This window comes from Sesamum indicum, linkage group LG4 (genome assembly GCF_026168435.1).
Source record: "Sesamum indicum cultivar Baizhima isolate 11 linkage group LG4, ASM2616843v1, whole genome shotgun sequence".
In the NCBI taxonomy this organism is placed as follows: Eukaryota; Viridiplantae; Streptophyta; class Magnoliopsida; order Lamiales; family Pedaliaceae; genus Sesamum; species Sesamum indicum.
This window is the reverse complement of record NC_142660.1, coordinates 11,201,785-11,216,902: the sequence shown is the minus strand read 5'-3', so window position 1 is coordinate 11,216,902 and position 15,118 is coordinate 11,201,785. Positions and strand designations below refer to the sequence as shown.

At 38.6% G+C, this 15,118-nt stretch overlaps 2 protein-coding genes across 4 annotated transcripts; both read left to right on the top strand.

Moving 5' to 3' along the window:
• The first annotated feature begins 6,322 nt into the window (after positions 1-6,322).
• LOC105160227 (uncharacterized) lies at positions 6,323-10,100 on the top strand. Its single transcript, XM_011077509.3, has 8 exons — positions 6,323-6,506; positions 6,914-7,517; positions 7,632-8,105; positions 8,192-8,299; positions 8,414-8,467; positions 8,576-8,659; positions 8,784-9,751; positions 9,840-10,100. The coding sequence occupies exons 1-8, from the start codon at positions 6,393-6,395 to the stop codon at positions 9,897-9,899; spliced, it is 2,466 nt and encodes an 821-aa protein (XP_011075811.2). The 5' UTR covers positions 6,323-6,392; the 3' UTR covers positions 9,900-10,100.
• A 353-nt stretch (positions 10,101-10,453) lies between these two features.
• LOC105160228 (serine/threonine-protein phosphatase 4 regulatory subunit-like protein) lies at positions 10,454-14,989 on the top strand. 3 transcript variants are annotated; one of them, XM_011077511.3, is made up of 7 exons: positions 10,454-10,653; positions 11,351-11,431; positions 12,641-12,689; positions 12,884-12,980; positions 13,285-13,337; positions 13,600-13,662; positions 14,471-14,989. In XM_011077511.3, the coding sequence occupies exons 1-7, from the start codon at positions 10,550-10,552 to the stop codon at positions 14,753-14,755; spliced, it is 732 nt and encodes a 243-aa protein (XP_011075813.1). In that variant the 5' UTR covers positions 10,454-10,549; the 3' UTR covers positions 14,756-14,989. The 3 variants fall into 3 exon arrangements, with proteins under 3 accessions (XP_011075813.1, XP_088735547.1, XP_088735548.1); XM_088879421.1 differs by having other exon boundaries at positions 12,641-12,773; XM_088879422.1 differs by lacking the exon at positions 13,600-13,662 and having other exon boundaries at positions 12,641-12,773.
• Positions 14,990-15,118: the final 129 nt, after the last annotated feature.

The window sequence follows — 15,118 nt, the reverse complement described above, 5'->3', positions numbered from 1 at the left end:
TATGAGATATATGTCGCGCTTTTAAACCAAAATGCGACTTCTAAGGTGAGGCGTCCGATTAGAAAGGGGAATGAAGACCGTAGGATCCAGCAGACTGAGGAGATTGGGGGTGATTTAAAAGATCCGAGTAAAGACGGCGTCGTTTCAGGCGAATTAGGGCTCGATCGAGGAACGATTGAAATTGGGGATTCGAAGTTGATCACCCTCACTTAATCTGATCATGCGTGCGACACGTGGACGGCGGAGGTTTAAAACGCAGCACTGAAGTTTGCCCTGTTCTTTCTGAAGATTTCTGTAAGTTTTCACAGCACCAATGAGAGCTCATTTTCAAGGACAAACAGCCCCTTTTTTTCTGATGGGATTTTATTGTTGTTATCAGCTTTTGTTTGTATTCATCAGACTTTTGTAACAAGGGAGCTGAAGTTTGTAAACAGGGCATTATGAATGAATTTTAAGTTTATTCTCTCCTTCTCTCTGTGTTCACCTTCTTCAAATTCCCACCCCCATTTTTGTGCTTGAGTTTTTTAAATTTCTCAGTTAGTTCAGTTCATAACAATTTGGCCTCAAAGCCAGCGATCCTTGGAACTTAAAAGCAAATAGAAAAAGGAAGCCAAACATGGCTGATGGAACGAGGTTAAAAGAATGACAAGAAGCCCAAAAGAAAATTGAGGTTGTGGTCTTGGATGAAAAAGCCAGAAGGCAGGCAAGTGAAGAAGAACTGCACAATAGGATGGATCAAATGGCGCACAACATGATGGCACAACATGAGAATCTCCAAGCTTCAATGTTAAACATGGAGCACAGCATGTTAGCAATGCAACAGCAAATGCAAAGCATGGTGGAGCAATTGCAGCTATACAACAAGAACAAATCTGTTCTTGGGGAAGGGTTGACAGCCTCTGTGGAGAAGGGGTCTTCTTCAAAGGTAGCCATGAACACGGGCCATAGACCTGAGGGTACCACCCCTTTCAAACAGGAAGGAGCCATCACTTTCAGGTAGGAAACACAATCCCCTAGGCAAACCAGTTCCTATAGCACCTTGAACAAATTGGAATTCCCCTATTTTGATGGTGAAAATGCAAGAAGTTGGGTTAGGAAATGTACACGGTATTTTCAAATGATCCATATACCTGAAGATCAGAAGGTTTGCATGGTTTCCATCTACTTGCAAGGGAAGGCTGAATTATGGTACCAGGGATATACTGAAAAAAGGGAGATTCCATATTGGGATGAGCTGGTTAAGAGCATTCTTGAGAGATTTGAGGACCTTGATTACGAGAGGGTCATGACAGCCTTCAACAGACTCCAACAAGAGACCACTGTTAATACATACTTGGAGAGGTTCGAGGAGCTTAAGGACCAGATGTTGGTATTTACCAAGAACATGGAGGAGGAGTTCCTTATGATGAAGTTTATCAGCGGGCTCAAGGATGAGATCAAATCACTTGTGACCCCTTGTGAACCCACATCACTAAACCGAGCTATTGTTCTAGCAAGAAGGCAAGAGTGTGCTATGAGTGCTATCTTAAAGAAAGCCCAATCCATAAATAGAAATTCTCACCCAAAACCACCTTAACAACCACCACTCAAAACCCCCCTCTCAGATCAAATTTCCAGCCTAAGAGACTCCTTACTGAAGCTGAGGTAAAAGCAAAAAAGGAGAAAAATCTATGTTGCAGATGTGATGAGCCCTTTTGTGCCAGGCCACAGATGTAGATATAGACAGTTTGATATGCTACTGGAAGACGAGGAAGCTATGGAAATTGAAGGGATTGATCCAAAACCAGCTGAATATGAAGAATAGGAGGTGAAAGAAGGGGATCTAACTATTTCATTGCATGCTATGAAAGGACATGTTCACTGCAAAACTCTGAGGATGATTGGCAAGGTAGGGGATAAGATTCTTATCCTCATAGATAGTGGAAGTACCCATTGCTTCTCGGATGAGAAGGTGGCCAGAACTCTTAACTGTGAAATAGAAAGCTCTACACCTATGATGATTAGAGTGGAAGATGGCAGTAAGTTGACTAGCAATCTCATATGCAATCAGTTTACTTGGGATATAGGGGCACAAGTTCACACATCCAGTGAGATTAATCAAGTTAGGGGGATATGATTTGGTGATAAGGTGTGACTGGCTCAGTCATTACAACCCTGTGGAATCAGACTTCAACCAAGCCAAGGTCACTCTTAACCTACCTAAGGAAAAGCTGGTCTTATATGCCTTGCCTAAGACAGCCAGGGATATGTCAGTTAACTCTATGGTTCAATTGATGAGAAAAAGGAACCTTGACTTGCAAGGTGAACTGTTTCTCAATCACAAGATCACACAGACAAAAACTGAGGATGGTCAAGTGTTGGGATTACTGCAGCTGTACCAAGATGTGTTTCAGGAACTTTACCCCCTAAAAGAAACATTCAACATTCTATAAAATTGTTACCTGATGCAATACCTAAAAAGCAGCACCCCTACAGATACGCTTATGGTAAGAAAATAGAAATTGAAAGGCTTGTGAAGGAAATGCTGGGAAATGGGATTATAAGGCCAAGCCAAAGCTCCTTTGCCTCACCAGTGCTCTTGGTGAAGAAGAAGGATGGTGGATGGAAATTATGTGTAGATTACAGGTACCTCAATAAACTTACTGTGAAACATAACTTTCCCATACCTGTAATTGATGAACTACTTGATGAGCTATATGGTGCTAAATTCTTTTCCAAAATCAATCTGAGGTCTGGTTACTTTCAGATAAGAATGAAGGAGGATGATATTCCTTAGACCAGTTTTATCACCCACAGTGATCACTACGAGTTCTTGGTAATGCCATTTGGTTTGTGTAATGCACCATCCACATTTCATGCACTTATGAATGCAGTGTTTGAACCCTATCTAAGGAAGTTTGTTCTAGTATGTTTTAATGACATCCTCATTTATAGCAAGGATTGGGGCATGCACCTAGTGCACCTCAGAAAAGTAATGGACCTCATGAGGAAACGCCAGTTGTATGCTAAACAAAGTAAATGCTACTTTGCCCAGAATAGAGTGGAGTACTTGGGACATATAATTTCTGGAGATGGTGTTGCAATAGATCCAACAAAAATTGATAGCATGGTGAATTGGCATGTTCCCTCTAATGTTAAAGCACTCAGAGGTTTCCTAGGCCTCACAGGGTATTACAGGAGGTTCATAAAGAATTATGGTTCTATCAGCAAACCACTCACATCCTTGCTAAGGAAGAATGCCTTTGAATCGAACCTAGAAGCAAATGATGCTTTTAAACAGCTCAAAAAGGTAATGACCACTGCTCCAGTGCTATCTATACATGACTTCTCTAAACCTTTTATTGTGGAAACAGATGCTAGTGGAAGGGGTATTGGAGTTGTGTTGATGCAAGGAGGGAGACCCATAGCCTATTTGAGTAAGGCTCTAGCTACAAAGAATTTAGGGTTGTCTACGTATGAAAAGGAGTTTTTGGCCCTACTCTTGGCAGTGACTAAATGGAGGCATTATCTCTTGGGGAACCATTTCATTATCAAAACAGACCAAAGGAGCCTCAAGCACATATTAGATCAAAGGGTCGATTCTATGTTGCAGCATAAGTGGGTCACTAAGCTTCTAGGCCTTAGCTATGAAGTGCAATACAAAAAAGGAAATGAAAATAGGGCTGCAGATGCCTTGTCCAGGGTGGAGCATGAAGAAAATGACCTTCAGTCTCATCTATATCCACACAGATCCCTATGTGGATGCAGGAGGTGCAAGCAAGCTATGAAGGGAACACTCTGTTCCAAACTGTGACACAAGCTAAGATCATAGACTCACAATCATTTCCTGATTACACTTATGAGGCTGGGGTATTGAGAAGGAAGGGGAGAATATGCATTGGCAGCCATGGGGAAATCAGAGAGAAGATCCTAAAGGTGCTTCATGATTCAGCTCTTGGGGGCCACTGGGATTGCTGGAACCTATCAAAGGGCGAAGTTGCTGTTTTATTGGCCCACAATGAAGGCTGACATTCAAAACTGGGTAAAAGAGTGTGAGGTGTGCCAGAGATCAAAGCATGAAAACTGCCCTTTATCCAGGGTTGTTGCAACCATTGCCTATTCTAGAGCAAGCTTGGTCATGTACATCAATGGATTTTGTGGAGAGGCTTCCCAATTCTGAAGGCAAGGACTCAATTATGGTGATTGTGGACAGATTAACCAAGTATTCCCACTTTATTGCTATTAAACATCCCTACACAGCTGCTTCAATTGCAAAAATCTTCTTTGATAATATCTACAAACTTCATGGTTTGCTTGTGAGTATTGTGTCTAACAGAGATAAGGTGTTTACCAGCAAATTCTGGAAAGAATTATTCACATTGTTAGGGGTATCCCTGGACATGTCTACAGCTTATCACCCCCAAAGTGATGGGCAAACAGAAAGAGTGAATCAGTGTCTTGAAAAAACTACTTGAGGTGCATGTGTCAACAAAAACCAAAGAAGTGGGCTCAATGGTTAACATTAGCTGAGTTTTGGTTCAATACTAATTTCCACACCGGGCTGAAGGCTACCCCATTTCAGGCACTATATGGTTACCCCCCTCAACAACTCAGTATTAGTCCTTACTTGCAAAGCCATCACAGTGATGTTGAAGAACTCATGCAAGAAAGGGTGAAGGTATTGCAGCTACTGAAGGAAAATTTACAGCAGGCTCAACATCATATGAAAACATACGCTGATAAGAAAAGGTCTGAGAGGGAAATTCAAGTGGGAGATGATGTCTTTCTGAAACTGCAGCCCCACAAACAGACATCTGTTGCACTCAGGAAGAGATTGAAGCTTTCAGCTAAGTACTATGGGCCTTACAAGGTCATTGAAAGAGTAGGTAAGGTCGCATACAGGTTGGAATTACCACAGGGATCAAAGATTCATCCTGTGTTTCATGTATCATTGCTCAAGAGGAAGATTGGTTCTAAGTACTTCCCCTCAGATAAGTTACTTGAATTTGAAGATGAAACCTTCAAAATTTATCCTGTTATTATTCTAGCTTGAAGATTGATACCAAGGAACAATGTAGGTGTTCCCCAAGTATTGATTCAGTGGTCTCATTCATCTCCAGAACAAGCCACTTGGGAAGACTATCACTCTGTTGCCGCGAAATTCTCAGATTTTGATCCTTGGGGACAAAGCTAAAAAAAAAGCGGGAAGGAGTGTCGCGCTTTTAAACCAAAATGCAACTCCTAAGGTGAGGTGTCCGATTAGAAAGGGGAATGAAGACCGTATGATCCAGCAGACTGGGGAGATTGGGGGTGGTTTAAAAGATCCGAGTAAAGACGGCGTCGTTTCAGGCGAATTAGGGCGCGATCGAGGAACGATTGAAATTGGGGATTCGAAGTTGATCACCCTCACTTAATCTGATCATGCGTGCGACACGTGGACGGGGAGGTTTAAAACGCAGCACTGAAGTTTGCCCTGTTCTTTCTGAAGATTTCTGCAAGTTTTCACAGCACCAATAGGAGCTCATTTTCAAGGACAAACAGCCCCTTTTTCTGATGGGATTTTATTATTGTTATCAGCTTTTGTTTCTGTCATTTTGTCTGTATTCATCAGACTTTTGTAACAAGGGAGCTGAAGTTTGTAAACAGGGCATTATGAATGAATTTTAAGTCTATTCTCTCCTCTCTGTGTTCACCTTCTTCAAATTCCCACCCCCATTTCTGTGCTTGAGTTTTTTAAATTTCTCAGTTAGTTCAGTTAATAACAATATACAAGTTTATAAAATCTTTTATGGTATTGAAGGATTTTAGTTCCAACTAAATAACAATTACAAATAATAAATTGAAGAAAATTTAGAATCAAAATCCTTGGAGAATTTTGTAACTAAAAATTGTAATGTAACCTAAAATAAATAAATACCTTTCCCCCTTCTTATTTTGATAGTCCACAACCATACCATTACAATTTAGGACCATGTGTATGTGTGATAAATATAAATAGTACAAGACAACCATGTTTTAATTAACACCAACACAAATTTGAGTATTAATATAATTAAATTATAGGTAGAAAGTTAGTTTAAATTGGACAACAAATCCCAATTATTATTACTTGATTCGACCAAAATCATATTGAAATGATGCTTTTTCGTATATATCTATTTGTTTTGTTTTCCTCAATATGATTTCAAATAGGTTTTAGATAAGTTTATGATCGTTTATGTTTACCCAATTTTTAGCATTCTAGAATAGATATCAAAATTCAAATTTCAAAATCAACGCTCCAACGGTCATATTCATCAAGGGTTTTCTTATTCACACCATTCCAACCACACACTATATATATCCCTTTCCCATTGCCGCCTCACTATCCAACACCCATCACTGTAGAAATTTGAATTCCCATCTACACATCAATGGATTTCCACACCCTTACAAGGAGAGAATTGCAAACTCTCTGCAAGAAGAACAAGATCCCTGCCAATATCACAAATGTCGCCATGGCCGACGCTCTCAAAACTCTTCACATCGTAACTACATTCATTATCTTCTACATCTTGCGTCTTCATTCTTTTTTACATTCTATTGAGTTTGTTTGTTTTAGTTTCATATCTTAGTCACTTACTTAAATTAGTTGAGATTACGGGTTGTATGAAAAAGGTTTCAGATTAATTATTTCCATATTGCTGAAAATTTGTAAAATACTTCACTCCTTGTCATTGAGCCACAAGATTCAAGAATTCCAATTTCATTGTCAGCTCCTTTATGGGTGGAGGGTTTGATAATCAGATATCCGTCATGTTGAGTGTTTTTGGTTTTCCGTTTTTGTGTTTCTGCTATTGTTCAGCTTATATTCACTCTCTATTTTTCTCTTTCTTGTTTGTTGGATTAAACTTTTAATTATTTCAACAAGATTGATTTAGTCGACGATTGGCAGGTTGAAGGGATCGAGGAATTTTTGCAGTCATGTCAATCTGAAACTGCAGAATCATCAATTGAATCGCCGGAGAGGTCGGAGGTAACATCTCCATTTGTACCTCCAACTGGTGGCACAAGTACACGTCGCAGAAATGTTGTGAAAGAAGAGCCTGAAACTGCAAAGCCAATGACTAGGACGCGGCGTACAACTCAAAAGACCCTAGTTAGAGATGCCTATCAATCACATGCTGATGCAGTTGAAACTCCAGCAGTGGTGGTACAGACTGATAGAAAGAAGGGACTGATGGCTTCAGCTTGTCGGAAAATGGATCCCGATTTCAAAGAATGTATACGCGAGGAAAAGAAGGATGCTTTAATGACCCCTTCCCACTTAGGGGTCACTACCAGAAGAAGAGGAGTGAAGGAGAAGAGTGCTGTTAATGTAGTGTACACCACGAGGAGGTCAGCGAGACTGGCAAAGAAGAATATGGAGTTGCTGAATGAGGAAGATAATGAAAATTCTGGGCTTTTTAAGAAGGATTTGTTTAACAAAGATGGTCAAAATCTGGCAATAAATTTGAAGGAGAGCTCAGTTGATTTGGATGCAATCTCGGAAATTACTGGTATATGTCTGTTTACACTTGCAGAAGTTAAATGAATTGACCGCAGGTGTTTTTAAGTATTTAATGCATGGTTGGTTGAATTCATTAATAGCTCTCTGCGTTTGAATTTTGCAGGATTGGATGCAAACACAAGTATGGAGAAGAAATCTGAGGGAAACAATGAAGTAGAAGTTGTTTCAGAAATAAAACAGGATGTACCTATTGTTGATGAAGGAGAACCAGTAAGTAGCACTGAGGAGGACAAGGACAAACATTTTGAAACTGATGTTTCTAAACCAGAGGTCAAAGAGGGCAGTGATGTGGAAAGTGAGGGAGTAGCATCTTGTTTCGAGACTGAAGCAGAACCAGAAGAGAAGAAATGTGATAATACAGATGATTTTGAGGATCAGAACATGTTTAAACATTTTGAAACTGATGTTTCTAAACCAGAGGTCAAAGAGGGCAGTGATGTGGAAAGTGAGGGAGTAGGATCTTGTTTCGAGACTGAAGCAGAACAAGAAGAGAAGAAATGTGATAATACAGTTGATTCTGAGGATCAGAACATGTTTATGCCACTGAATGCAAGCAACAGAATTCAAGAAAGTGAAGGTGTGGGTTCATCTGCCTTATCTGTAATTATACAACCTAAACGTATATTCACTGTCTTATGTACTTATAAATATTACATAATGCAGTGTCTTCTGATGTCCACGCTTCTGAGATTGGAATTGCAGTTGAGAACACAGCAGAACTAAATGCTGATAAAGTAGAAGTTGATGAAGATAAGGCTGTGGGTGGTGAAGGTAGTTTCATTCACGACAGCTTTGTTCAATCAAATTTCTGTTGCATCATCAGCACTATTTTTGGTGTTGTTAGGGTTTTGACGACATATTTGTTTTGTTCGGATCATTTTGCAGCTGATGAAGATAGTGCTGCCAACTATATAGAGAATGTTGTCCTTGAAAGCGAAGGTATTTTTATTCATTTCAGCTTTTTGATTCAATCAATTTTCTATTGCATCAATAGCACTATTTTTGGTGTAGATGGGGTTTCCTTGACATATTTGTGTGTATGTTCAGATCATTTTGCAGTTGATGAAGTCTCTTGTGACGCTGATATTTGTAATGAGATTGAAGTGAATGAGGGAGTCCTGAAAACCAATGGTAGATTTTGCCTATCCCCTATATACTCTCTCAGTCATTTTCACTTCAATGTTTTAGATGTTTATATATTTGTTTTGTTATTCTGCTGATGTATTCATGAATTATGCTTTACTTGAAATTGCAGCTGAAGCCGCCTCTGTATTCAATTCTGATGAGACCTCAGATTTGGACGTGTTGGAGACTAAGGAAGGATCAACAAAGATGGCTGGCATGCAAGAAGTGTTACCTGGAACAAAGTTAGCTGATGTTGCAATAGAGGAACCTGGCGAAATTGAAGTTGTTCAAAGTGAAGAAAGCACAAAGGTGTTACCTGTAACAAAGCTGGATGATGTTGCAGTGGAGGAGCCTGGCGAAATTGATGCTGTTCAAAGTGAAGAAAGCACAAAGGTGTTACCTGTAACAAAGTTGGATGATGTTGCAGTGGAGGAGCCTGGTGAAATTGATGCCGTTCAAAGTGAAGAAAGCACAAAGGTGTTACCTGTAACAAAGTTGGATGATGTTGCAGTGGAGGAGCCTGGCGTAATTGATGTCGTTGGAAGTAAAGAAAGCACAAAGGTGTTACCTGTAACAAAGTTGGATGATGTTGCAGTGGAGGAGCCTGGCGTAATTGATGTCGTTGGAAGTAAAGAAAGCACAAAGGTGTTACCTGTAACAAAGTTGGATGATGTTGCAGTGGAGGAGCCTGGCGTAATTGATGTCGTTGGAAGTAAAGAAAGCACAAAGGTGTTACCTGTAACAAAGTTGGATGATGTTGCAGTAGAGGAGCCTGGCGAAATTGATGCCATTCAAAGTGAAGAAAGCACAAAAGTTACCCATCAGAATGCACCCAGCTTTCCAGGATTAGATTCATGTCTTGGTGTTGAACCATCACCAGCAAAAAGTAAGGCATCTGCAACCAAGAAAAGAATGACTGCTGTTTCAGACAACAAAGAGAATATGGGGAGTGGAAGTAAACTTGTTCTCACAGTAAAGACAGCTAAAAACACTGGTGAGAATGTCCCAAAGTTGGATGAGTTGAGCAAGCGGAAGCTGACGAAGATGCTAAAAGAAAAACTAGAGATGACAAACAAAATGAGCAAAGAGAATAATGAGGTAAGAGAAGGTGGTCTCCTCAACCATTTGTATTCTTGATACATTTAAGTGTAACTAAGAAAAATTTTGTGTATAAAATGAACAACAGGCTCCTGCAAGACCAGCTCTCAAAGCTATTACGGAAAACCGATGGGAGGATGAATCCTAATACCGAGTGCTGCTGTTCCTTGATGGAAGAAAAGTAAAGCAGGGGTTTCATTTATGTTTTTTCAGATGGAATTCTGAACCTCCTTGGTTGAGTAGGGGGAGAGTGTGTGTGTGTGGATTTTGTCATTACCCCTTTGGTAATGAATGAAAGCTTCTCTTTTTGTTGAATGAAAGACAATAAATGAAATTGCCAACAAACAAATTCGTATGTTTTGTTATCCAACTTTTTCATGCCCCTTAAGATATAAGAAAGTAAAAGTGCAAGGATAAACTATTTAAAAAATAAAGCCCAATAATATACAAAATTATTTTATCCCATATAAGTTTTAAAAATGAATCAAAAATATAAAGTGTATTAGTTTTTGTAGTTTACAAAAGTACCTAAAAATAATATATTAATTTAAATATTTTGATTTACAACGTACCTACAAAATAAAATTAATATACTCTCGTCTTTAATTTTAATCAACGCTCATTCAAATTAATTTCTCAACTTATATTATATGATATAAATATAATAATAATAATAATAATATATAAGGGCACATCCACCCCCACCCCCACCCCATAATCAGAAAAGGGCTGCGCTGCGGAACACATTTCCAATTACATACCTCTCTCCCAAACTTTCGCCGTTTAATCTGTCTGTACATGGCGACGCCAGTCAGTGAGGTTTTCGAGAATTCCACTGTTTCCGCCGATATCGTGCTGGAGCAGAATCACGAAAATCCAGTCCCCCAAATGCCTAATCATGGGTATAGGTTTTTCAGATTTGCTCTTCCTTCTCCGCTTCTCTTACAACTAGTACTACTTGCGCCTCTCATCACTGTCCAGCTATTCAACACATGTTAAAAGCACCGGCGTTATTTGTGTTTGCGCGCGCTGTGACGGGATTAGAGTTCATGAACTGGTTGCTTATGTATTTGCTTGGGTGGTGTTTGAACTGGTCTTCAAGTCCATTTATCGGTCAATGTCGTAAAAAAGAACTGATCATGATCTCTACTTGTTGCTGCAATGTCTATTTTGGAGTTATCCTTCTTCTTAAATGTTTGTTATTTTGGCTGCAAACAAGTTTATGGCTGTAAACTGTTTGTTACCTTCCATTCTCTGTTTGTAACACTGGTATTTTTCTTTTGGTGCTGGTTTGGGGTTGGTGCTTTGCATCAGAAAACAAGCACTTTCTTCTATTCCAGCTATTTGTGTCGTTGCATTAACTTTACAAGTAGATAAATTGGACCAAAGCTTGTTGGGTTGTTCTGTAAGCATATGGAAATGAAGGAACAGAAAATTCAATGCAGAAAAGACTTTAATTTAAAATACTGTACATGTAACCATAAGACTTATATATTTTTTCTCATTTACCTGCTTCCTGCTGTTCATGGATGGCAATTTCACTATTTTCTTAGCATGTTGTCTTCATTTGATTAAATCTTCTTTGGTGTGGGATCACAGAGGTGTGGAACCTCAGCTTGTTTTTTCTGAAGAAGAAGTAAGAGGCACATTGGAAGCAAGTGCATCCACAGGGAAATATTGGTATGCTTTTTTATTTGATAGAAACTTATTCTTAGAAATTTGAGTAATAGTCAGACCCTTAATATTTTTTTTTTTCCCCTGTGTTGCATAAAGTTGAATTTGTCGCTGGGGTAACTGTAAACAATTCACAAGTTTCACTCCACATTTGTCTCTAGGTTTGGGATTTTAACTATCAGCAACAGATATGGATCCTTTGTTTTTATTTTCTGTTCTATATCTTTTGCAAAAGATTGTTAAAATATTGTATTTGCTCAATTTCACCTCTGAGTTTGTTACTACAATATTGTGGAGTAGTTTAATTACACCATCGCTGATATTTTTCCTTTACAAGTCTGCATGGCACTTTGCGCACTTGGTCGCATACAATGCTCTATGGTTTTTCTGTTTTGGTAATACTGCCATATGTCTTTTTTGCATTAGAAAATTGAATTTCTTGTCAAAATTTTGGTAATCATTAGCAAAACCATTCTATTTATCTGAGTGCTTATTTGATCAATGTCGCTGATATTATAACACTGGTTATAAAGTCATACATATTATGCAAGGCTGTTATAAAGTCATATATATGCTCCAAAGACTATCACGCACAGTAAGTTGTATCACCTTTTCAAGAACAACTGTTATGCCATATTAATGCTGTTCAATCTGAACCGTTGTGACTACCTTGTGGAATCTATTAACCAGCACATCCTTTTCTTTTGTGGCTTCGGTGTGCTCTGCCTTTAACTTTTCTTTTGGCTTATTCTTTTTGTGGCGTCATAAATAATGCTTATATTATCCTTTATTTCCACATAATTGTAGTGAAGTATACCCATCTATGGTGATGCGGTACCTACTTGTATAGGTTGTAAATGAAAACTGTCTTGTGATTGTGACAGCATCAACGCCATTGATGCCGCAAATCTTGTCAGTATGCTTATTTTGGGACTGTGGGCAAACTTAGAGTTCTTTTATTGGATCTCAGTTTTCGTGTTTCTTTTTTCCTACAGGTTTTAGGAATTAAAAGAATTCTTTATTCCGTGGATGATAAGAAATATTTATACTTTTCTCTTCAAGCAAGTTTGTTATACTTTTCTGTTCTTCCTATCATGAGCATATGCAGTTGACTTAGAAAATATTGTTATATTACAATATGTTTTTTATTTATGCACGCCATTCCTGTCTCCATTATTCTTTTGTTTAATTGTCACCCTGCTCATATCATCTCAGGCAAGATTGGGAAAAACTAAGGAGTATGTTGTCCTACCATCTTAAGCAGGTATGGGGTATACCAGATTGTCAACATATGATTACATGTAAACGGTGCATTCTTTTCCAATCCCCGCCCTCCAAACCCAAAAGGGTGGGTGGCCTGAGATTGTTTCTGGTTTTCCATGATAGATTATTATGTTTCATTTGTGTGTTTCTGTTCTTATTATGATTTTTATCGCACTTTTTTATTTTATGTTGAAGGTCTTGTCAGAATATCCAGAGGCTAAAATGACCAATGAGCAGCAAATTGCCTTGTTAGGGGAGACCTACCAGGAGTTGGTGAAAAGGTTGGATGATGGTACTTCCCGGTCAACATACCTTAGTCTTACTCTCTTTGGTCTGGATGTAGGTCTTGCATAGTATTCATTTTTCATTCCCTTGTGTGGTTAAGAGCTGCTGTTTCTGTCATTTTGTGAAGATTGATCTACCAAGCTCAGCAACTTGAGAACCCGACTAAGTTTTGGGTGATACCTTGTGTCTGAAGAATTTGACTTCTGTCTGTTTGCATGGATGGTGAATAGTTCGAATAGGCAATTGTTGAGGTGATTTTAGGGTACCCTATTGAAGCATATTTATTTGTTGTATTTCGTTATGTTTTGCAGTTCTTCATAGCTTTGATGAAGGACCTCCATTTACTTTGCAGAGGCTTTGTGAGGTGATTATGCTATGAATTTTCTTGTTTACTTTATTTCTTGGCCTGCTTGCTGTTTTTCTTTTCTGGAAACATCAATTAGTTTCCAGATTATTATTTGCTTTTTGGCCCTCGGAGCATGGTAAATTATCATGTTTCTCTCTTGGTCATTATTTTTATTTATATAATCATGTGTTTGTACCTTATACCTCTATCTTGGCCAAATTCAGTTCTTTGATTCCTGAATCCTCATTTATGAGATGTCTTGGTATCACTTATTGAACAGATTCTCTTGGCCGCGAGAGGTATCTATCCTAAGCTGTCGAAACTGTCTTTGGCTCTAGAAAAGGTATTTTATTTTCTTTGATTCACACTGTTAAAATCAGAAATGGGAAATAACAAATCCAAACAAGTTGTAAATATTTATTTGGATAATTAAACTTTGGCTAAGATAATTTTTTAAATCTTTTTGTACTTAGACCTTTTGCTGACTTATACCATAAATTTGCTATCTTGGGAATTCTCTTACATCTTCAGTTGTTCTTCTCTTTAATATGCTTATCATGTACCGGCATTGGTGCATATCCATGTGTCAGAGCTTGATTGATGGGAATGCTTGGGAATCAAGTTTATTGGTTCCTGACTGTCTAATTTGGAAAAGTTGGATATTCATTAGTCTCAAATTTAAGAAATAAACTCTTTGTCGAGCTTAGATCTTAGTAACTTACTTGAGGCTAACTTTCTTTTGGACAAGGATCTTTTTATTAGCCTTGCTGAAAGGACAGCCATCACATATATTTCCCAGTATTAAGATATGTTTGTGGGTTCTTGGCAAAAGGGTAAGCTTGGTTGGGTCAAGTGTGTACATTGTACGTTTTCGGTAGTAGACATTCCTTGTTACTTTTTCTTAGATTTATTCCACCACTTCTACACTTTTAACCATCATTTCATCATACGTTTTGATGATTACCGAACTTGCTAGAAAGAGAACTCAGGATGAGAATGCATGACAGGAGCTTTTTTGGTTCTCTCTCTCCTCTTCAAGTGCTTCACAATGACTTGCACATAATCTTTAGAAACATTACTGCAGTTCTTGTCTTATTCCTGATAATGCTTCTGCAATTAGATTGGCATATCTGATGATCTTCCTTCTGCAGAATTTATTGGTCACATCTACATTGACAATCTCTTCTGATCCATCTCCACTTGGAACTGAACAAAATTCAAATGGATCTTATGAAGGAAGCAGGAGTGTGCGGCCTCCGACCAATTCAGTAGAAAATGGAATAGAACCTCCTGTAAGGGACAAAGATGAAATAATGGCTGAGGTGCAGGAAGCTGAGGTTGGTGAAGACATGACAATAGACATGGAAACCATTGAAGACATAGTTAGATCATCAGAAACGAATCCTACTCCAAATGTTGATCATAGTAACTCATAATTTCATGTGCAACACTGATGAAAACTCCAGCCCATATGCTCTTATTTGGAATGGTACATAGGTTGGATGTTGGATTTTCCTGAACATGCACTGTTTGGTTGGCTAATTGGTATTGTGCTCCTGCCTACTTGTATACTTTTTGTAGAACCATCACCATGTGTCCTTTTGTAAAACATCACTTAGTGGTACTTGGAGCTTTTATTTATGCGCAGAAGATGAGATCCCGGTTTGATATTTTGCCCCCTTTTTAAGTTTGTTAGTGGTAATTCTGGTTCTTGATACTCAGCATTGCCGTTTGCTCATCAAGTATTCAAGCCTTATTCATGTAATGAGTCCATCTGATGTTGACATTTCTTCTTCTAC

Coding starts and splice junctions, on each gene's coding strand:
- LOC105160228 (XM_088879421.1), top strand. CDS start 10,550: ATGGCGACGCCAGTCAGTGAGGTTTTCGAGAATTCCACTGTTTCCGCC. Junction 11,432..12,640: donor GCATCCACAGGGAAATATTG/GTATGCTTTTTT, acceptor ATATCATCTCAG/GCAAGATTGGGAAAAACTAA. Junction 13,663..14,470: donor TGTCTTTGGCTCTAGAAAAG/GTATTTTATTTT, acceptor TTCCTTCTGCAG/AATTTATTGGTCACATCTAC.
- LOC105160227 (XM_011077509.3), top strand. CDS start 6,393: ATGGATTTCCACACCCTTACAAGGAGAGAATTGCAAACTCTCTGCAAG. Junction 7,518..7,631: donor TGCAATCTCGGAAATTACTG/GTATATGTCTGT, acceptor TGAATTTTGCAG/GATTGGATGCAAACACAAGT. Junction 8,106..8,191: donor CAGAATTCAAGAAAGTGAAG/GTGTGGGTTCAT, acceptor TACATAATGCAG/TGTCTTCTGATGTCCACGCT.